Here is a 25,547-nt window from a genome sequence, read left to right as displayed (position 1 = left end):
TAAACCGAGATCGCACAAGGTCCCATCCTGCGCAAAAGAGATTAAATTCTCTTGCCGAAAAGGGACCACCGAGCGAACGGCCCTTTAAATAGAGTAAGAGCGACCCTTGCGGTCGTTGATCTATTTGGGCCCAGACGTTCGTTCGACTCGAACAGACGTGCCGCATGCGTTTGTTCGAAAAGATAAATTTAGTTACGTCCTTCCTTTCGACTCTTCCTTCCTTGAGTCTGGACGTAACAGAAGAAACACACTGATATATATTTCATATGGATACTAAAATAATATAATAACTTAATGCAAGTAAAATGAAAATTATAAAATGTAATAAATTTTAAAAAGTTGTAATATAAATTGTGCACTTACCAAATACAACTTCACATAGTTTTGTGTCAGAAAACTTTATCTTATCGCCTTCTGATCCGGTCCAACTTATCAGCTTAGCAAGATCATTTGAAATAAATTTAGACAAAATGTTCCCTGTGACACTGCGTTCTGAGGGGATAGATAATGCGCCAAAAGCACTGGTACATTTAGAAAAAAGCTGATCTCGCTGTTAGGGCACAATAAGTGATTATCATGATTGCTTAGTAAATTTTTAATATGCATTATACATATTAATTAACATCACATGGAACATACCATAACTTCATAATTAATACGATTAGCTGTTAAAAACGTTTCCATCTTTTGAAAGTCCTTCGTTGTCTTCAGTGGAATAGATGGAATATTATTAGAAGGTATCATGGATTTAGCATGATCTGGATTGACAGACCGAATAATGATTGCTTGATTAATAAGCACTGAATCCAACTTTTTGCTAATTTCCAAAAGTACTGTGTTGCTCAGCTTAATTTCGTTGTGACAATCTTTGCATCTAAAATTATCTAATAAAAGAAAAACATATTTACTAAGAACCTGCTAAGAAAAAAAGCCATAACTATACTTGAACCATAAACACAGGTAAATACCTTTATTTTTAAAGTTAAATAAATAACGAGGCTCCTCTTGTAACTTTGTTTCTTCATCTTTGTTAAAAATTGAATGAGTTTTATTTTGATCAATCTCCGAATTCGATGATAAAGAGAGTCTTCCTCCAAAGCTTGCACTAGAAGTGATGGTCTGTATTGAACATGATGGGTTTTGAGAGGAACATGAAGATTCCTTATCATAAGTGTTTATCTGAGGATGGAAATGAAAATTAAGTATTTATGAATATCATCATTTGATATAAAATCAGGTGCAGACATTAACGAATTAAGAAAAGAAGTGTTAAGTACCTCAGAGATTTTCTTGCTTGTAATTTTATCCTTAATGGAAGAAAAAGTTGAAGAAGCTTTACTACTCGAAAATGTTGCATAGTTTTTGTTTGGCACTGACACAGACTTTTTCCGCCTAGTATAATCCATTTTTCGCCATTTTTCGTTCTTTTTGCAGATAATACTTGGAGATTGGTCACTGCAAATCTTTTGCAGTTGCTTTTGTTTTCGTTCACCTTGGCTGGGATTATCTTGGAACTTCTTAAGGAAAATTCTTTTAAACTCAAAATTTTCCTCGACAGGTTGCTTTCTGAACATTGTCTCACTCTCTTTATCTTGTATTTGATGCATATGCTCTTTAACTGCATTCAAAACGTCAGAGTTCACCTGAGACAAAATCTTGAAGTCGCTCTCATCATCACTATCGCTAAGTTTTCTAACTTTGCCTTTACGAGGACCTTTTTCTTTTCGAGGTGGCATATTGTTCTCCTTATCTTCACTGTCTTCATTAGATAAGTCTACGTATCGCCTTGGTGGCTTCCTTTTTCGTGGAGCATCATTTGCCTCTGTTTCAAGTGATGTTTCATCCTCAGCTCTTTTCAAACCTTTAACTGGATCATCATACTCACCTGCAGTAACAACTGTAAGAGTAATAACAGTTTCAACAGATTTTCAACTATATAGCGCTATTAAAGAACAGTTATTTAATGTAATAGTAATGTTAAAAAATTCGATTAGAACTTAAAGCATCAGCTTAAACTTGCAATTATCACAGGAAAGAAACACAATAAATAAACATTTTATATTTACTACATACAACTTAATTTAATGAAGAATAGATGAAAAGAAATTGACATATCATATTTAACAAACTTACGGTATAAGTGAAGAATTGATCCTTTATGAAGAGGCCAATGAATGTTAGGTACAATACAATTTTTTACAGCTCTCTTTAAGTGTATAGATCTTGATCCTTTTTCAGGCCAATTTTTTGGAGGCCAGAACATATCAGTAATCTTATCGTCAGGCTTGTTAATCCATGTAACAGGAACTACTGCGATTGTTTCTCCTTCTTCTTGTTCCTCTCCTATGAAGGCCACTACAGCATACTGGAAAAAACAATAACACACATTATAAACACATTATAAAATAAAAAAATACAATTAACTTAAAATCATATATACTCAAAACAGTGCACAAATGTCAAAGTACTATATATAATGCTCAACAAAGAAATGATATATTACACAAGAACGATATAAATGCATAAATATAAAACATATAAATATAAATATAAATATTTAATATTTTAAAGAAATATTTGAATAACATTCTTGAATGCTTGATATAATTAAGATACTTTAATAAAGTGAAGAAAGAGAAGTCATACATTTTCATGCAAGACAAATCAAACAAATTACACAAACAAGTTTGACAATAAATTTTTAAAAAAATATAAATACTTATTCGTAAATAAATGTATGGGAGAGGCTCACTTGCGCACAGTACAATTGCACACGTTGCAATTGCACACCGTGCTATTAGACACATAAAGTTGCGCACAGTTCTTTTGCCCACAGTTCTTTTGCGCACCGTGCTGGTAGGCACCCCTACCGGCGGGGCGGGTGCGGGAGGGGGGGCGAAGGCCCCCCTTGCACCCACCCGCGCGCGCGCGCGCGCGCGCGTGTGTGTGTGTGTGTGTGAATAGAGCATGTGTCGCGCATTTTCGTGTCCAATTGCACGGTGTGCAAACGAACGGTGCGCAAAAGAACTGTGGGCAAAAGAACTGTGCGCAACTTTATATGTGTCTAATAGCACGGTGTGCAATTGCAACGTGTGCAATTGTACTGTGCGCAAATGAAGGCTTCTCAGATATATACATTATATATATATATATATATATTGCTATAAACTTCAAACACACATAAAACATTAATATATAGTAAATTCCAAATAGAAATGTTACTTTATCTCAACAGGAATTGATTATTTTTCAGAGAAATCTTAATCACAGGTAAAAATAGAAATGTAAACCATATCATAAAAAATAAACTAGATTAATATCTAATGTCGACTATGTAAGACAGTAGTAGAAAACAACAATAACCATGTAGCATATAACAGGTACATAAACAGACAATAATCGCACAACAGAACAAACCTTACCCTTATCAGTAGTCATAATATACCACAAGAGCTGTGCGCAAGAGGAATACATAGATATGACCTTATATTTTCAGGAATAAGAATACATATTTCATAATTGTATGATTCATCTCCCAGGATCTAACTGTTTCATCCAGTTGGGAAACAAGAACGATGCCAATCAAGGATGAGTCCATTGGATATTGATAATAATTATTTTGTGTCTGAAATTTCTGTCCACGTAGGATCACTACATTGTCTTCAGAATAAACAATATTTCGCAATAAAACCACTGATCCGTCCTCAGTTTTAAAACAATGATCAGGAGCAACGCATCTCAATATAAATTTATTGCTTGTAAGCATTTTATAGTGTTCCCCTTGAACAGTTTCATTGGGATCAATATGATTTCCTTTCAACTGTATACCCTCAATAATATTCTTCGGCTTTGACAAGTGTCCATTGGTTTCAGCATCTCTTCTTGCTAATTGTTGCAAAGGGTGATATCCTGATTGTAATGATTGCTTGATTGTCTTCAAATAATTTTCATATGGAAACGCACTAAATAAGTCCAAGAATCCATGTTCATCGTATTCATCAGCTAGATGAATAAGTCCATGCACATTAAACACAATAAAATCACGGCTGAAGACATGGCTACTAAATTGTACAAATAAATTCAAAAATTCTCTAGCAGCATTTCTTATTGCATTATTCTGCGCGAGTGAAGGAGAAGCTAAAATATAAATGCTACAATGGAAGAGTAAGAAAGTGTAATATATTCTGTTAGGAGTATGATCCTTCATTATTTTAATACCATCATATAGTAATAAAAATCTTCTAAGCTCTGTACCCTTAAGATGAGCAACCTTCTTAAATCGATAAGGCTTTCGGTTGAATTCTCTGGGAATAAACTGTCTAATCCATGCTGAAGTATTTTTAAAAGCTTCTATGTTTTCATCTATTAATTTGCCTCGGTTTCTTGTTTCTAATAATCGCATTAAAAATCTCTTCATCACACCAAGGCACACAAGATGAAGATATTCAAATCTAAATTGGGATACCATTTTAATATTGAGTCGCTCTTCTAATGGTGATAATCCTTGATGGTGCTCAGGATTTCTTCTGTCAATAAATGATTGGTCTGTGCGTTTCTGTCCATTATTCAAATAAACCATCCTGTTATGGTACCATTTACCTTCAATCTCACATTTTTCACAAGAAAATAATCCATTATGTCCAATGGTGCATTTCACGAAAGATCTCGCTGGAGCATCACAAATGAAGTTATGTATAGACACATCATAAATATGATCATTAAATTCAAAACCATTTGTGGAAAGTTCCTCCATCTCTTTAATAAATTCTTCTAAAAATTGTTCTAGTGTTGAGGGCTTTGACTCTCTCTGTACCAAAATAAACACTAATAATAAAAGGCTCACAAGTCTTGTCAGCCAAGGATCCTAAAATGGGCCAAAAATGTAACTTTCCACTTCTATCCAAAGGCAATCCATCTATGTTGATATTCAATCGTATTTGTTCATGAGTATCTAAATATTCTTGAGTCAAAAAGGAATCAAGATTTTTTTTTATTCCCTTGTACCACACATGCCCGTTATCAACCTCAGACATACTGTCGTGGTCTTAGGTGTATTCAGTTAGGTTACATATGTCTTTGGAAGTTCTGGATGCACTTTGCGTAAAAGACTCAACAAACTGTTCACTTTTCTTTTTGAAACACCACAAGAAGCCCATTCTGTCAGAGCCATACGTAAGTAGACATCTCATTCATCAAACTCACTCTCAGTGATATCCTCCATGGAATCCTGTGTATTTTCTGTTGACCAATCTGCATTATTGTCATCACTTGAAATGTCGTCCTCAGATTGACTGTCATCTTCTATCTGCTCTTGTTCAAATTGTTCTTGTCTTTGCATGTCAACATCCGCATCCGCAACATTTGATTCTTTCAAACTTAAAACCTCTTCTTCGTGTACACTTGAATGATGAGATGCGTCGGATGATTCACTTGATTCATCATATTCTATTTGATGCAATTGCAATCTCAATCTGCGTTTATATTCCGCCTCAGCTCGCCTTCTCAGAATCCGCTCATGACGATTCTACATATAGAATCAAAATGCATTGTCATATTATAGAAATAGAGGCTACATATAATCTGCAATTTACAATATTCAGATATTCTGTGTGTGAATTTCAGTACTTTCAATAAATGACTTTAATACTACAAATACAGTGCACAATAATACAAACTATCTTCACAACAATCTTACTCTCTATCAATAAACATTTTATAACTTAATTACACATCTATATGAATTCAAAGACTATACCCATACAGCACAGAAATGTTGCAGAAACATTACATAAAGATTTCAATGTAATAATGGAATATTGCATATTCATTGCGAAATGTTGCTGCAATGTTGCGGCAATATTGCAGCAATGTTAAAATGTCCGTCCTCAGTAGCATTGCAATGTAACATTGCAATGTAACACTGCAGTAATCTTACAATGTAATATTGCAGTAATCTTACAATGTAAGATATCTGTAATAATGTGATATATTACAATTTTAACAGATAAATTTTGCGAACATAAAGACACGCACACAAGATAAGAAAATATATAATTATAAATTCACAACTGCTTTGAACAAAATGCAATTTGAAAGATTGATTTAATATAAATCAACTTAATAAACTGCATTTCTGATGCAAAACAATTATAAACTTTTGATCATATACTTTTTCTTATCTTGAGTGCCTTCATATACTCACACAATTTATCTGTTAGAATCTGAAACATAATCAACATTATATAGGTATATAGTGGAAATTTATTAGATTTACACAATTATAATTTTGTGTGGAAAATTAATAAAAAACTTAAAAAATATTTTTTTATTATAAACTATATGTATATGTATTCGCATACATATACATATAGTAACAAACATATTTAACATATTTAAAATAAAAAATATTTTTGAACATATTTAAAAATTATTTTTTTATTATAAACTATATATACCATATATATATATATATATATATATATATATATATAATTATTTAAATATATCGTACACGTATATTTCGAAATGACGATGTTTCTTTTCAAATAATAAAAACATTTATTAACAGTATTTTTTAAAAAGAAAAGTTGAACCCGACTCGTAGTACGTACACTTAAAAGTCCGTGGTTATCACGTTACTGATTGTGAGTCGGGTTCGATTCCCGTCACTCGCACTTTTTTAAAATTATTTATGCAAATTAGAATATTTATTCGTGTAAAACAAAATTAATTCAACAATTTTTTTTAATATGCACTTTCAAAAAACAATTTTTTTAATGTACTCAGGAAACTGGATATAATTTTTATTTAACTTATAATCTGATTTTACACCTTATATTTAATATATTTAATTTTTTATATATTGCTCAAAGTTTAACGTCATAAAATTTTGTCATTGTATTACGTGGAACGCTACGCGCGAAAGGCGAAATCTCGTGCCTGCCGCCGCACGAGTCCACGAGACGCTCATCGTTGGTGAGACAAAGCCAGAGCGATAAATTGTTGGTCCTTGTCTGACTCATCTGTTTGGTTCTCAACTTGATTCTTATCTGAGTAGTTTGGATATGAACCATATCACGGATTCGAACCATTTACTACGTTTTTTACCGAGCGTAACGACGTAGTTTATGTCCACTTTCTCAGGGGGCGCATCAATACACGCGTCCGCTGAATCGCGGTGGCCGCTCTCATGTTTCTCTCTGATATTATGCAAAGAGGTAGATCGAAGTAACGTCGGTAATAAAGGTTGGTAATTTATCGATAATAACGTCGATAATTTATCAACCTTCATTACCGACGTTACTTTGGACAACCTCTTTGCATAACCACAGATTAATAGACAGATAGCCAAAGGTCTGGATGAAGGCGAGACCGGCATTTCTCACTGATTTCAGCGCCATATCGTAGTAGTGGCCAATGCAGTAACTACTAACTACATTCCCAAGAAGTAAGTCATTTTCGAAGTCAAAAATTTCGCGTCGTTAATACGACGGTAATAATAGTAATTGTGGGATTTCAGGTTCAAAACTTGGGATGGCATATATTTTTTTTTTTAATTATTTTATATGTATGTTATATGTATTATTTATTACGCAGACATAAATATTCGGCATATATTTATTGTTTTTTAGATACGTATATATCTTCTTATATATTTAAAATATATAAAATAATCATAATATAAATAAAATATTTTTACAGAGAAATATTTTTAGAAATATTTTTACTTTTTAAAAATTTATACATTTTTTAGATTTTCTTAAATAATCTTAATAATGTTAGAATACACACTTTTCATAACTTACGGAAAACATTCGGATTAAAAATTTAAAGTGTATGAATTTTTAAAAAATAAAAATATTTCTAAAAATATTTCTCTGTAAAACTATTTTATTTATATAATGATTATTTTATACATTTTAAATATATAAGGATATGCGTATATAAAAAACAATAAATATATACCGAATATTTATGTCTACGTAATAATTTTAAATAATTTATATAGATTATCCCATAAATAAACTTTAAAATAATATATATATGTATAATATTAAATTTATAGAAATTAAATTTACATCTAAAATTTAATATAAAAAATAAAAACTAGATGACTAAAAAATTGACTAAAATCTCTCTTCTAAATATAAATTAAAAATAAAATTTTCAATATTAATTTTAATTTAATATTTTACTTTTTTTCAAGAAATTTATAAATTAATAAAATTTTTACTAATAAACTCTTATACAAAAAGTACATTAAGTTAAAATTACTTATTTAAATCAAATCTATTCTTACTTACGTTACTATCTATATAATTTAAATAATTAAATTTAATTGCTAACTTACTAACTTAATGAAATTTAATTTAAACTTATTACTAATTGTATTGTGTCCGTCGAAGTTTCGATCAAACGGCGGGTCACATAGAGAGATAAGTATAAGGATAGGTCGCGGATACAGGGATGGTCACTGAAGCGGAGCGCGTACAGAACGAGGAGAAGAGAAAAAGATTGCGTTCTCGCTCTTTGCTTTATTAAAGCGTGGTCAATCTTAAAATCTAGGTTTATATATTTAACAGTAGATCATGGTCGAATGTCTCTGATAGCAAGCACCCCCGCTCCCAAGCTACTCGGTCCACCTGTTCACGAGGGGGTGCGAGGGAAAGCCATCCGAGACACACAATAAGTGTCCAAATAAACACGCGCGGTCACGAGTAAGGTAAATTCCTTAGCTCCCGACCGAACACTAATACTTAATTAAACTTATTACTTAACTAATTTTAACTTATTAACTAATTTAAAATTCTATAATAATAATAATAATCTATTTTAATAATCTATATAATAATAATCTATTTTTGCTTACGTTACTATCGCTATAATTTAAGTAATTCATTTAATTTAATTACTAATTTTATACTAACTTAATTAAATTTAAACTAATTACTTAACTAATTTAATATTAATATTAATTTATTATTAAATCATATAAAAGCCTATTTAATAATACCTTAACGCATTTCTGAGATGTTTAATAAACTGCAACAGTTGGTGGATCTGGAATAGGGTCGAATTCGTCAACATTCTCCATATATTGAACATTGTTACGCCATGGTTTCAACTACCAGTGCATACGTATATAATTTCATTGATGTTAATGATATATCAAGATCTTCTAGAATTGACAGTTCTTTTGATACTGTATCAGATATGACTTCCTATAAAGAATGGTATTAAATTATTAAATATCTAACGTTTAAGTCGTAAATTTACATTTAAGCGGGGAGCACACACTTTTGCATAAGTGCGTATAAGCATATGCATAAGGAAATTGATTGATCCATTTTCTTATGCATTTACCTTACGAACCAATCAGTTATTTTCTTATGCATATGCTTATGCATTTATGCAAAAGTGTGTGCTCCCCGCTTATAATAATATCATAAGATTAAAACATACTTTTTCCAAAAGTTTCCACTGTACATTTCTAGGGAGTATGCGATGCTTAAGAGTTCGTTCAAAGTAATCTTTAATTTGAAAAATGTAGAATATTTCAAATCTATTCTCCTGTAGCCATAATCTGTTAGGTCGCGCATCCGTAATCCTTTAAACCAGTCAAGTAACTGTCAATTCAGACAATTTATATCATTTTGACCTGTGGAAATATAATATATTACAATATTTTGTAAAAACAATTAGATTTAATGTGATATTAGATTGTATAATAAACTATATTTACCCAACAAACTGATAAGTCTTGCCAGATATTGACCAATTCCAGTATTGTATTAGCATCTTATTAAGACATTATTACTTTTAAAATGATCTTGAAATCAGGACGGACTATTAACACCGATCATAATTAAATATGTTTTATGTTCTTTAGTTTTTGACATTTTGTCTTTATTTCTTTTGATCTTCCAGATGCTACTGTATTTATTCCTTCTCTTCCTCCATTATTATTCTTTTTCTCCCGACTGCTGCCAACCGTAGGTTGGCGAAAAGAGAGGGAGTATGCGTTTCACCGAGCCCGGATCGGTCGTGACCTTAATTCTCGATAACTACTGCATAGTTTTATATCAACTTTGGAATATAAGTTTCTTATTAATCAAGGAAGGTTTAAAGCGTATTATTATCGTTATTTATTCTATTAATAAAAAGTGAAAAATGAGTATTATTTCGTCAATACGGTCTCTCATTGGCTGCTGAGTGAACCTAAGAGGAAAATGATTCACCAATGAGATTCGTTGTAGTATCCGGATAGGGAATGTTGGTGACATTGGTATATACATCTCGAAGTAATAATGGCGGGACTGATAGAATAGGTTAGACGTAACCTGTCATCTGTGTTGTGAACAAGTATTGTCAACAAGTATTATTATGGATATATCTCAAGAAGATATAAATAAAGGAGTAAGTGTCTTCTTTTATTTATTGTTTCTTCTTTATTTATTTATGATATTGTTATTATTATTTATTGTTTTTTTTTATATGTAGGAAGAAGATACTCGCTTGGAGATATCTGAAGAAGAAGAAAACATTATTAATAATAAAAAACGAGTAAGTCTTGTTATTAATAATTAATAATAATTAAATATCTAATATAATTAATAATATAATTAATCTTTTGTAGTCATAACATGGCTATATGAATTTATATTTGTCTGCGTAGCCACTTATTGCTATAAAATTTGCTGCGTAGCCACATATTGCTATAATTATCCACATATATAATTGTATAAATGTATATAGTTATCTTTTCTCTTATTTGTATATTATATAATAATTAATCTCTTATTTGTATATTATATAATAATTAATTATATAATTAATTAATAATTATATAATTAATTAAAACTTCTATACAGATATATTTATAGTTATACAAAGATATTAGCTTACGCACCAATAATTATGGCAATGCAAACAAATATATTAACTTACATAGCCAATTATCTACTACAAAAGATTATTCACATATGTAATAATAATTAACTATACAAATATATAAACTTACTTGTGATTACATAATGTATAAACTTATATAGCCATAAGAAAGTTAATATATTTGTCGAAGCCATAATTATAACTGCATACAAGTTTACGTATTTGTTGTCATCTCTCTTTGTCATTTCTCTCTCTCTCTCTCTCTATCTATCAATCTATCTATCTAGCTATTTTTTATTTATCTCTCTATTTATATTATATTATATTAATTAAAAATTGTAGCAATTAAAAATTGTAGCAAAAAATACTTGGAAAGAATATAGAACATTGCAGTCACATGGTGAGTGTATGTGTGTCTTTATTATTATTATTATATAATATACATTGTAATATATATATTACATAATAAAAACTTTTACATGTGTAGGATGAAAAAGCAGAGAGACAAAAGAATGAAGAAACAGCATAAGAACAGCAAAAAAGAAGAGTAGCAGTAAGCTTGCACTACATATATTGGCAGCATAGTTGCGCCGCACTCTAAATGTGCATGTTGGCAGCAATGTTGCGCCTTATTATCTGAAGAAAGAGTAGAGGAATCACCAATGGCCATAATATATGATTATAATCACAAGCAGGAATGAGGAGTAGAAGAAACATATGAAGAACATACATATATTAAGAAATTTTTTTTATTATTATTATAATACAATTTTTATTATTATAATATTATATATATATGGTTACAATTATGTTATATATTTATAATTATTATAACACTATTTTTAATTATATATATATTGTTATATTATATGTAGAAATATATTATAATATAAATATATATATATATATATATATATAAATATATAAAGATATATATATATATAAGTCTATTTCAGGTTACACGAAGAAAGAAGAGAAGAAATATTGGACGAAAAAGTTACATAGCAGCAAAAAATTTGCGCTATAAAAAGCGAAAAACATGTTTATCAACAACAAACAACGAACAAACAATAGAAGCAACAAATCAACAATTGTCACATAAACAAGCAATAGAATATTCTGCAACAATAAATACTGAACATATTTCACAAGATGCTATTAATGTACTTCTACCCACCAATCAAATATTACAAGCTACTGTGTTATCGATCCCTCAGGAAATTCCACAATCTGATATTGATACCCATAGAAAAAAGTTGTTAAAACAATTTCATTTAACTATATCGTCTTTTGCGGATATTGCTTGTGATGTTTGTAAAAAATTATACTATAAAAAGCAGATATGTAATACGAAAATATCTGCTAAAACGATCGATATTTTTCCTACCGAATTACGCGAATTAAATGAAATTATAACATGTTTCCGTTGTGCTAATTTGATTAAAAAAGGCAAAGTTCCAACACAAGCATATTGGAATGCTATGTTTTTAGATGAAATTCCAGATGTTTTGCGAAATTTAAGTGATATGGAACAAAGACTTTTGTCAAGAATTGTTCCATTTATAAAAATTATTAAGTTAGGTGGACGATTTGGTCAATCTGGCTTTCGAGGACAAGCTATTTTATTTGCGCAAGATATAGAAGAAATATCGGAGCAATTACCATTACCAATTACAAGAATAGGCATGATTATTGTATGTGAACAACTTGAGAATGTTGAAAGATGCCGACAATTTCAAATTAACGTGCAAAATTTATCAACTGCTTTAGCGTGGTTAATCCAAAATAATCCATTATATCGAAACATTAATGTTAATTTTGACGCTGCAAATTTTGATATTTCACAAATATGTCAAATTATTGTAACACAAGATAATGATATGAATATTAATGTAAATAATGGCCCATCCACAGAGCAGACAATAAATAAGACAAATTTGATCGAAATAGCTGGGAATAGAGCAATAATCAGAGGTTCCATACATCAAGGTCATGATATGTTTTCTGATACTACTAGAGGGAAACAGTGTACTGCAATTGCGGCGGTTGCTATAGCTATGTCTTCAGTACATCAACTTCAAACTTGGACAAAAAATCTCATTGATACCATTTTATTGATAGGAGATGCATTATATGTAACAAGTATATCGAAGCGTAAGAATCCTCATCTTGCTGAAATTAACAGGGATTTTTTATCAATAGATGAATTGCACACAGATATTGAAGTCTTTGGAAATATTATTAACCTTTTAATCACTCCGGAAAATAGCGTATCAAGGCATTTATATAATGACAATAGCAATGAAGGATTTCCTAATTTGAAAAATGCTTTAAATATATTTTTTCGAGATCATAATTATGGTGTATTAACTGCAAATGGAATTTCTGTTTCTATATTTCAATTTGATAATAATTTTTGGCTATTTGATTCACATTCAAGAGGTTCAAAAGGTAGACCAGCACAAAATGGTACAGCATGTTTGATTCGATTTCCAGCTACGTTATCAATGTTTAATATGTTAAAAAGTATTTTACTAAAATCTTTGGATAATACTTTTAATAATCAGTATACTGTTATAGCCCGAACTATAACCAGTAGTTATTAGAAATTAGAATTTACTGAATATCTTTATAGAATACTGTAAAACATTTTTGCTTATAAAAGAGCGCTCTCGACAAACGCTCGTCGCGTGAAAACGCTAACGCAGCGAGACACGCGCGAAGCACCGGAAACCGCGAGATGCAAGCGAAGACCAGGGACTTCGACCTGCTTCGCTTGCAATTAGACCAAAAACGCGTGAGTATTGTTAACCAATCAGAGACCTGTTTCCAAGGGCCTCTCCCGAAAGAAATCCAAGAAACAAAGAGGATATAGGACGGAGAGCCCGCCCGCGAAGGCAGTCTCGAATACAATTCCTAAACATCAAGACGTGGTCGCTAATAAGAAACCAGAACATCAGAACGAGACTCACTAACAACGACCTGAATTATTGAGAGGAATACGAATATACGCTCATCGAATGTTACGCGAATATATATTTAACGAAAGGACGAGAAATAAAGCGAAACCATATTCAATCCGAAATAAAAGTGTATTTTAAGAGAAAGAAAAGAGTACAACACTCCTAACTTCCTACGAAGTCCTGCACGACCCGAGGATCCTCATCCTTAATTCGGCGCAACCCCAGTGCCTTGTTCGAGGCACACAACAAAATTGGTGGCAGCGGTGGGATCGCGCCGACGGACCGCCAGGACCAGCAGGAACCTGAAGACCTGAAAACAATACAAAAGTATTAGAAAAATCAGGCACGTCGAAATAATCGACGGACAACACAGAAAGCAGCATACTAAAAAATAAGACCCGCAATACACACATACACAACGTGTGGAAGCAGGCACGTCAGTTAGAAAAACAGCTGACGGAAATAAGCAGAAGTCACAGTGCAGTGAAAGTGAAGGACGGACAACGCAAGCAGTACGAAGAGCGATAAGCAAGCAGCTGAGAATCGAGTAGGATCGCCAACGTCCCAAGGACAACGCCGACCTGCGACAATCTCACGGACAACGCATCATCACCGAGCGACGACCTGCCGTATCAATCACGAGCACCGAGCCGCCAGCCGTTATCAGCCCACGAGCGATCGAGTTGCAGTAGCAGCAGCCAAGCCGTAGCGATAAAGAGCGTAACGATGCGAACCGTAATACTGTAAGTCCGATCCTTATAATATTTCTGCGTGAATGTCGGAAGGGAACAAGACATCCCCGAAACCGATAGCGAACAAATCTTGGCTACATAGCGACTCAGCCAAACGAGCGATTCAAGCGTTACCCTTAACTGTAGAAAGACTCGAGCGAGTTCGGAGAAAATTAGAGAACGAATATTCAAGCGAAAGCGAAAACGAATTACCCGCGAACGTCATTGTTAAACGCGAGTTCCCCTTCGATAGTTTTGACGAAAGTATACTAAAGACGCGAACAGACGGTAATAACGAAAATATAAAAGAAATTAAAATACGCGCAAGCAAAACCCCTAGCAACGCGTCACAGAAAAGCGGATGGTCAACTACGTACGATAGTAGCGATTTTGACTCTAACGAAGATAACATGTCGGTAATGCACACCCCACCAAATGGTGCAGCGGACGTATCCGTGGGTGCTGTGGACCGCGAAATTGGTCGCCTACGCGAAACTATAGAGCGCGGAAACGTACATCGCGTAGAAGTCGACGTACACAGGACACCCGCCGAACATAGGACACCCGTCGAAAACAACGCGAACGAGGAAAATCCTATGATGCGCGACGTATTGCAAGGCCTACGAGATTTACAAATCGAAATGCGGACAGAAATAAATAAAATGTACGATTGGAGGTCACGCGGAGAGAGATCAGACGAGAGTCGTCAAAGCTCCCGCGAACGCGCACGCAAACGGGATGCAAATAGGCACCGCGATAATCGACATCTCCGTGAACACACCCGTAATCAAAATGCGGAAGAGAGATGCGACAGTCGGCAAGATCTACGCGAACTCACTCCCGAGCGAGACAGAAATAATCAACGTGATCACCGCGACTACCCTCGAAATCGAGACGCAGGAGATCGACGGAATCTACGCGAACACACACGCGAACAGGGAGCGGATAGGCGCTTAGACAATAGGCAGATTAGATCCCGCGAACGCGCTTATGATCGAGATTCGGACGAAGAGCACGAGCCTCGTATGGCTTACGGACGAACCGAGCGTGACATCCGAAATCGGCGGAATGCCTCACAACGGTACATGTCACTAAAGGAGGCGCGAATAATGATACCGGAGTTCGACGGCACAACGCGAACCCGATTACAAGAATTTCTAAACTCCTGTACGTACGCAATTAAAAATATTCACCCTGATGACGAGGAAGCGTTAATTCAAGGAATATTATTTACTAAATTACGGGGAAAAGCCATGCAAGATTTTGAGACACGAGACATTCAAACGTTCGAAGAATTGAAAGACCAACTAGAAAATTCTTATCAAAGTAAGCGGAGTACAGCGCATTTACAAATCGAGTTCAATTCGCTCAAGCAAAACTTTAACGAACCGGCACAGAGTTTCGGACAACGCGTCGACAAACTTGCCAGGAAATTATATAGCTCAATGATTGAGGGAGAAAAGCGTTCGAGCACCTATAAGCGTGCTATTTTAGAAACCATACAAAGCCAAGCATTACTAAATTTCCAATTCGGGTTACATAACGAATTGAAAATACTCGTGCGATCACAACGATACACAACACTCCAAGAAGCGATAACGGGCGCAACCGCAGAAGAAAAGTTAATAGGATCTAACGCATCGCGAATGACAAATGCATCACAAAGCAAAACTGGGCAACAACCGCGACAAGGTCAACATAAAACCACGCAATGTTATAAATGCGGAAAATCGGGACATTACGGACGCGATTGCCGCAGCAGTAAATACGCGCTCCCAAAACCGGACAAGCCCCCTCGCGCAAATACCGTAGAGAAATTCTGCAATTATTGCAAAAAACGCGGACATAATCGCGACGAGTGTTGGACTCTAAATGGAAGGCCGAAAACAAATACACCGGACCACGATAAGGGAACCGATAATAAAAAATCGCGAAGCATAAATAAAATTGAAAACCGTAAGAAACCACAATCGCGAAAAAGAGATACCGAATCCGAGTATAGCAGTGACGAAGAAGAACGGCAAGAAGAAAAGAATAAAAAGACACGCGCGATAGAATATCAGGTGACTCACGTGCGACAGACGCCTCGTGGAGCAGCGAGCCTGAATTTAATAACTCTACCTATACGCGAAGTAAAGAACGGCAAGATTAACATGCTCTACGATTCTGGAGCTACTGTCTCTTTAATAAAAGTTAAACACCTGAAAGGTGAAATCGAGATATACAACGACAAAATTACTTTGATCGGCATAACTGGGCATAAAGCGCGAACAATAGGAAAATTCTACGCGACTATCGATCTAGGCAGCCGAAAAATCAAACACGCGATTTATGTCGTAAAGGACGACTTCCCAATGGAATACGAAGGGATCATAGGAATCGATTTTCTACAAAAGCAACAAGTCACGTGCGATTACAAAAAACAGGAGATTCAAATAGGAAACGCCGTATTAAAATTACGACCGTACAATAAAATTCAATTAAAACCGCGTAGCGAAACGATAATACAAGCGGCAACGAATCGTAATAAGATAGGCGTGATAAAGGCCGAAGAAACAGCACCGGGAATATATATCGGACGATGCCTGGTAGAACCAAAAAATTTTGTGTGCCCCGTCAGTATAATTAATACGACCGACGAGACCGTAGAGATTAGTACGCCGCTCGTAACCGTAGAAGACATATGTGAAGATAACGCACACAAAGTATACACGATACACACGGGCGACACTCATAACTCGTCAACGCGCGACGAACGAATCTGACAATTATTACGCACGGATCATCTAAACGTCGAAGAAAAACGCTCAGTACAACGGATATGCGAAGAATATAGCGATATATTTCATTTAAATGAAGAACCATTGACATGCACCGCGACGATAAAGCACGAGATAAACACGCGCGCCGACACCTCGCCCGTCAACGTAAGATCATACCGCCTTCCCGAGAAGCATAAAGCAGAAGTAAATAAGCAAGTGCAAGGAATGCTAAAAGACCAAATTATTAGAACAAGCATGAGTCAATGGAATGCTCCATTATTAGTAGTGCCGAAAAAAGCCGATGCGTCAGGAAAACAAAGACTCAGGGTAGTAGTAGACTTCCGGAAAGTTAACGATTTAACTATAGGCGACTCATTTCCTCTGCCTAATATTACCGATATATTGGACCAGTTAGGGAACGCCAAATATTTTACGACGCTTGATCTAGCATCAGGATATCACCAGATACCGATGGCTGAGCGCGATAAAAACAAAACCGCCTTTTCAACCCCCTATGGACACTACGAGTTCAACCGAATGCCGTTTGGATTAAAAAACGCGCCTGCGACCTTCCAACGATTAATGAATTCGGTACTAACAGGGATACAAGGGCTCAGATGTCTCGTTTATCTCGACGACATCGTAATATACGGATCCAGTTTGGAGGATCATAACAAAAGACTCGTGGAAGTACTACAGAGATTACGAAAACATAATTTAAAATTGCAACCGGAAAAGTGCGAATTTTTACGTAAAGAAGTAATATACTTAGGGCATATTATTTCCGAGAACGGCATATTACCCGATCCGTCGAAACTAGACGCGGTAAAAAATTTTCCGACGCCACAAAAAATAAAAGACATACAATCGTTTATCGGACTAGCGGGCTACTATCGCAAATTCATTGAAGATTTCTCGCGAATCGCGAAACCGTTAACAAAACTAACAAAAAAGACGGAAGTTTTTGTATGGGGAAACGAACAACAAATCGCGTTCGACACCCTAAAAGAAAAATTAATGACCGCGCCAGTGTTAAAATATCCGGACTTCATCGAAGAATTCAACGTGACCACCGATGCCTCCGACTACGCAATCGGAGCCGTGCTGTCACAGGGACCGGTAGGCAATGACCGACCTATCGCTTACGCCAGCCGAGTGTTATCTCGGGCAGAGCAAAATTATAATACGACCGAAAAAGAATTGTTAGCAATCGTATGGGCAGTTAAACATTTTCGACCATATGTCTATGGAACAAAATTTAAAATAATAACCGACCATAAACCTCTAATTTGGCTATTTAACGTCACGGACCCCGGATCAAGACTCATCCGCTGGAGATTAAAATTAGAAGAATACGATTACGAGATAATTCACAAGGCCGGACGAGCAAACGCGAACGCCGACGCGCTAAGTCGACACGTAACTCGAGATACAAGCGAGAGAAGAAAGAGAGAAATCTTCAAAGTAGAAGAAGAGGAAGAAGAGAGAGAAGAAAAACTCGCCGATAACGCAAGAGTATATACCGAAGAGGAGAAACAACAAATACTCTACGAATATCATGATGCACCCACAGGAGGACATCAGGGAATCGAACGCACAATAAAAAGAATTCGATTAAAACATAACTGGCCAGGATTAACAAGAGACGTCGAAAAATATATCTCGAAATGCGAATCCTGCCAGAAAAATAAATTATCGCGACGAGTAAAAGCACCCCTCATTATTACGGACACGCCGAGTAAACCATTCGAAAAATGCGCGTTAGATATAGTCGGACCGTTAACAATTACTAATAACGGAAATAAATATTTACTAACTTTCCAAGATAATTTAACAAAATTTAGCAAAGCGATACCGATCGCAAACCAAGAAGCTAACACGGTCGCGAAAGAATTCGCCACGAAAATAATTTTCGAATACGGAATTCCCGAAAAAATTCTAACCGACCAAGGAACAAATTTTGTAAGTGAAATATTTAAGAATACGTGCAAACGTGCAACGTGCAGTTACTTAAAATCGATAAAATTCAGACAACAGCTTATCACCCCGAAAGCAACGGAGCATTAGAGCGTTCACACCGTACGTTAGCCGAATATTTAAGACACTATATAAATGCCGACCAAACAGACTGGGACGAGTGGATTCCCTACGCAATGTTTACGTATAACACGACCCCACACACGGCTACGGGGCATACACCTTTCGAATTAGTATACGGGCATCAAGCGGACCTACCGACAGCTCTAGCGAGACCGCCCAAACTAACGTATAGTTACGACGACTACTCGCAAGAATTAAAAGAAAGAATACGGGCGTCAAATCAACTCGCGAAAGAGAATATTAAAGAAGACAAAATAAAAGCCAAAGGGTACTACGATAAATCCGCGAAAGAAACAAAATTTAAGATAGGCGACAAAGTACTAGTATACGACGAGACGCTCCGACGGGGACGATCGAAAAAATTAGATGCACTATGGGCAGGACCTTACGTAATAACCGAAAAGAATTCCGACGTAAACTACACAATTAAAAAAGGAAGAAAAGCAGTGAGCATGCATACGAATAGACTAAAGCTATTTATAGAAAACTAATACTTACTGTTATATACTTACTGTGATCCGACAACAATATATACTATTTTGCGTTTCCCTTTAATTGCGCAACCGACCTATGATATTGTAAAAGTAATAAAATTCCCCACACCATCCTATAATAATGTATACAATTATATCAAAATAGATAATCAAATAATTGTTATAAATAAAGAAAAATTAACATATGCGACAATGACGGAAAGCGAATTGCGAAATTGTAATAAAATTAATACACAATATGTAACGCAATTCACCTATACACCGCGTAGATTTAGACGCACCATGCGAAATTCAAATGTATACGCAGCGACAACATTATCAGAGCAAATGTAATGTAAGACACTATGTCTCAACCCACATGTTATGGATAGCAGTACACCAAGAGCACACCTGGTTATACTCGACGGACGCCGAACAAACGATAACCATACAATGTGACGGTCAGCTCGAAAATAAAATAATAAGAAACGATTATAAAACTACATTGTAAACGGGAATTATAACTGTACGTAGCATTAGAAATAATCTTAACAAAAATAAGATAAGAAAGCGAAAAACTTCGTACCTCCGTTTTTCTTTTTTTTACGGGGGAGGAATATAGCCCGAACTATAACCAGTAGTTATTAGAAATTAGAATTTACTGAATATCTTTATAGAATACTGTAAAACATTTTTGCTTATAAAAGAGCGCTCTCGACAAACGCTCGTCGCGTGAAAACGCTAACGCAGCGAGACACGCGCGAAGCACCGGAAACCGCGAGATGCAAGCGAAGACCAGGGACTTCGACCTGCTTCGCTTGCAATTAGACCAAAAACGCGTGAGTATTGTTAACCAATCAGAGACCTGTTTCCAAGGGCCTCTCCCGAAAGAAATCCAAGAAACAAAGAGGATATAGGACGGAGAGCCCGCCCGCGAAGGCAGTCTCGAATACAATTCCTAAACATCAAGACGTGGTCGCTAATAAGAAACCAGAACATCAGAACGAGACTCACTAACAACGACCTGAATTATTGAGAGGAATACGAATATACGCTCATCGAATGTTACGCGAATATATATTTAACGAAAGGACGAGAAATAAAGCGAAACCATATTCAATCCGAAATAAAAGTGTATTTTAAGAGAAAGAAAAGAGTACAACACTCCTAACTTCCTACGAAGTCCTGCACGACCCGAGGATCCTCATCCTTAATTCGGCGCAACCCCAGTGCCTTGTTCGAGGCACACAACAATACCATTACTGCTGTTTATCCTCATATGCATTCTAATGAACAACAAAATCAAATACATAATACATACATTGAAAATGTAGCAGAATTAAATGAGAATGCTGCAGAATTAAATCCAAATGATAAGAATGCTGCAGAATTAAATTCTAATTATGCGAATGCTGCAGAATTAAATACAAATAATGAAAATTGTAATAATGATAATATTGTTATTATGTCTTCAGTTTTAAGGCCAGTTGATGAAACTATACCTGACGTTCAATCTGTTATTGAAAAAGAAGTACAAGATGCTCCCTTATACACATTGCGACGGAAAACTACAGAACCTGTACAGATGCATACTGAACTTCGAGCTGAAGAATTAGCTTGGTTTTTCCTTTTTCCAAAAGGACGAAATGGACTTCATGAACCATCACGATTATATCCTATTACACCATTAGATTATTGTCAAGCTCGTATTATGTGTCAGGATCCTAGATTTCAACGAAATGATTACTTATTTTATTGTTTATCCGTCATGGAATATTACCGGGCTCGGCAAAATGTTGGCGTCTGCCTTAGATTAAGACAAAGCAATAATATTCCTGAAGGCCTTGTACAAAATTTGCATATTAATATGAGAGCTTTGCGTGGTTCTAATGCATATTGGCAAACTGCATGTAGCGGTTTAATTGCTATGGTTCGCAACTTGGGCCCGCCACAATGGTTTTTAACATTAAGTTGCAACGATCTTAATTGGAAAGATATATTGCAAGCATGTCTTATTGCAGCTGAAAGAAAAGGAGAGAATGTAGACAATTTACAGTTTAATGAAAAACAACGATTAGTTGTTGAGCATCCCGTAGCATTATCTCGTCATTTTATGGTTCGTGTTCATGCAATCATGCGTGTATTGCTAAATGATGACACTTTATTAGGTGGGAAACTAATAGATTTCTGGTGGAGAATAGAATTTCAAAATAGAGGTAGTCCACATTTACATATGCTGTGCTGGAATGAAGGAATTCCATCATTTGAAGGCCCACAAGGTATAGCTCTTATTGACAAAATTGTATCCTGCACATCTTCTACGGGAGATGACAAATTAGATGCAGTCATTGCACGCGTTCAAGTGCATAGACATAGTACTACATGTTACAAAGATAGACAACACGGACAATGCCGATTTGGTTTTCCAAGAAGAGTTAGTGATACAACTACCTTGCTTGGACCAGATGAAGCTATTCGTAATAATGGACGTTTCTGTATATTAAAACGTAATTCTACAGATGTTTTTGTTAATAATTACAATCCTACACTTCTTAAATTATGGAATGGCAATATGGATTTGCAACCTTGTGGGAATGTTACAGGTATAGCTTATTATATAGCTAAATATGCAGCTAAACATGAACCTCATGATGTTGGTCAAGCAATTAAAGATGCAATCAGTAGAGTTCAGAGATACGGTGGAGATATAGGAAAGCAATTATTTGCTGTATCAATGACTATACTTCGACATAGACAGATATCTGCCTGTGAATGTGCATTTCGTTTATGCCATTTAAAATTACGTGATAGTTCACGAAAAGTTGTTTTTCTAAATACATGCTTTCCGCAAGAACGTTATCGTATGTTACGTTGTGATGGCTATATTAACAGTGTATATGCAAACTTATTTGATCGTTATTGTTTACGTCCGGAGAATTTAAACGATCTCAGTTTAGCTGAATTTGCTGTTACATATGAATGTGTATCACGATTTGATAATTATGAAGAAGATGGAGATATCGAAGTTTATAATCAAGAAAACGATGTAGTTCCAACTAAGTATATTCGTTTACAAGATGGTACAAAAATGAAACGGCGTACACGTCCTGCAGTGTTAAGAACACGATATTATACTCAAACTAGTAATCGTGAAGCATACTTTTATAGTTATTTAGTAGCTCACGTTCCTTTTAGAAATGAAGAAGAACTACTTGAGGGATATGAAACAGCAGAACAGGCATTTAATGCCAAGCGTCAACTACTACGACCTCTACGGAGAGGACAAAATATTGAGCAATTTCAATTTGTAGAACGAGAATTACAAGAAGTTATAGCTCAAATTGCAGCATTTGATGACGGCGATACAAATGCACAATCTACGGTAAGAAACGAAGATCGAGTACGTTCTATAATGGAGGAATATGATGAAAATAATATTGATTTAGATTTACACGATGAACCTAACGAAGCAGATCGCGTCATATCTGCTGAAGAATTCGAACGAAATGTTAGAAATATGAATATAGAACAATCTAATTTGTTTCACACAATTACTGATCATATTAAACAAGATATTCAAGGTCAAATTAATGAACCTTTACGATTATTCATTACAGGAGGAGCAGGATGTGGAAAAACGTTTCTTTTAAAAATGATAGAACAACAGATTAAGCGATGTTATGCTCCTACTATTGATCTTTTATTAAAACCGACATTCGTTGAAGTGACTGCTCTTACTGGTGTTGCCGCTAGATTAATTAATGGACGTACCTTACATTGTGCGTTCTTTTTAGCAATAGAAAAAGGTAAAGCTACAGTATACAGACAATTAACAGGACAACGTCTTGAAGATGCAAGACGTAAATGGCGGCATATTAAGTGGTTAATTATTGATGAAATATCAATGGTTTCGTATGAAATGTTGAGATCTATTCATCTTCGTCTTCAAGAATTTAAAAATAATAATGAATTATTTGGTGGTGTTAATATATTGCTCTTTGGAGATATTATGCAATTACCACCTGTAAAAGGAAATTGGTGTTTTAAGCAACCTATATGTTTTCAAGGAGAGCCACATTTATGGCGATATTTTGGTTTGTGTGAATTGAAGACTAATATGCGTCAACAAAATGATGCTGAATTCGTTGATTTATTAAATAATTTGCGAGTTGGGCAAATAAACATTGCACAATATGAAATGTTATTAAATAGAACATATATTCCTTTAATTGATGAATTTGCTGATGGTGAAGCTATTCGTATATTTCCTACTATAAAGTTAGTTAATTCTTATAATAATAAAATGATTGAAGAAGTAGCAAAGACACAAAGAACTTATATTATAAACGCGCGAGATGAATCCAGAGAACCTGCAACTTACGGTCAAAAGCCCTCTGCCACTGCAATTCCTGCTGATCCTAATAATACAGGTGGTTTGCTACATATGATTAAACTTGCAGTTGGTTCCCGGGTAATGTTACGATCGAATTTAAAAGTTTATGAAGGTTTAGTAAATGGAAGTATGGGAATTATACGCGGATTTCAATGGCCAGCTTTACGGAAAGATCAGTTAGAAGATGGTGAATTACCCAAGAAAATATTCATTCAATTTGATGATCCTACAATAGGAAACAGTTTAAAAGAATTTAATGGTTACGTTGGCATTTCTCCAATTAGTGTCGTATACCAAGGTAATAAAGGATATGGAAATATAGAAAGAACAATGCTTCCTGTTATTTTGAGTTGGGCAGTAACAGTTCATAAATTGCAGGGTACAACAGTTGATAAAGCTGTAATATATTTAGGTAAGAAGATATTTGCTAAAGGTCAAGCATATGTAGCTCTTAGTCGCGTAAGATCTTTACAAGGATTAGCAATTCCTGAAATAGAACAGAAAAGATTGTTCCAACGTCCATGTGATGAAAATGCTTTAACAGAATTAGAACGATTACGATCACATCATAAATAATTGAAAAAGCCAAGGTTTTACATTTATTCATCCTCTTATGCTACATAATTACTGAAGATAAGTCTAGTGATTTGTGTATGTTTCTATAATAGTGGATGTGTGAGCATGCATGCGTGCTTGCATATGTATATATTATGTATATATAATTATAATATAATTATATTATATGTATAATATATATTATAATTATATTATACATCTAATTATATTATATTATAATTATAATATAATATAATTATATGTATAATATAATTATAATATAATTATAACATAAATATAATAATATTATAATTATATGTATATGTAATTATAATATTATTATATTTATAAATTATTATATTTCTATTATAGTTTGATTATTACATTTTTTATATAGTTATTTATATTATTTATATAGTTATTTATATTATTTATATTATTATTATATTTGGAATTATTTAGTTACAGGTGAGGTGCGTTATATTGGTTACCTTCTCGTGGTGCACCTCGAAAACAAATTTGTTGAAACACATCACCTTCTTATTACTTCTTTTTTATTTATTAAAATTTTATTAAAATTTATAATTTATTTATATTTTGTTTTCAACAAATTTGGCTAAAAACCAATAAATACCTTTATTATATCATTTATTATTATTATATTTTACTTTCTGTATCAT

At 34.4% G+C, this 25,547-nt stretch overlaps 1 protein-coding gene and 1 pseudogene across 1 annotated transcript; one reads left to right on the top strand and one right to left on the bottom strand.

The window, feature by feature from the left end:
- Positions 1-262: 262 nt before the first annotated feature.
- On the bottom strand, positions 263-7,400 carry LOC145941417 (uncharacterized; annotated as a pseudogene).
- Positions 7,401-15,574: 8,174 nt separating this feature from the next.
- LOC145941416 (uncharacterized) lies at positions 15,575-24,888 on the top strand. The gene is made up of 2 exons (XM_083047534.1): positions 15,575-15,665; positions 21,395-24,888. Exons 1-2 carry the CDS (start codon positions 15,575-15,577, stop codon positions 24,886-24,888), a joined length of 3,585 nt encoding a protein of 1,194 aa, XP_082903660.1.
- The last annotated feature ends 659 nt before the right edge of the window (positions 24,889-25,547 follow it).

The sequence above is a fragment of the Prenolepis imparis genome, unplaced genomic scaffold (assembly GCF_030444845.1).
Source record: "Prenolepis imparis isolate NDT839.2.m4 unplaced genomic scaffold, iyPreImpa1.0 SCAF_10, whole genome shotgun sequence".
Classification (NCBI taxonomy): domain Eukaryota; kingdom Metazoa; phylum Arthropoda; class Insecta; order Hymenoptera; family Formicidae; genus Prenolepis; species Prenolepis imparis.
This window is presented reverse-complemented; position numbering and strand designations above follow the sequence as displayed.

What these genes read in the sequence shown, in the direction of transcription:
- LOC145941416 (XM_083047534.1), top strand. Translation starts at nt 15,575, where the DNA reads ATGATCGAGATTCGGACGAAGAGCACGAGCCTCGTATGGCTTACGGAC. An exon ending in CGGCGGAATGCCTCACAACG is followed by an intron (nt 15,666 to 21,394) that starts GTACATGTCACT and finishes TTATGTCTTCAG; the next exon opens with TTTTAAGGCCAGTTGATGAA.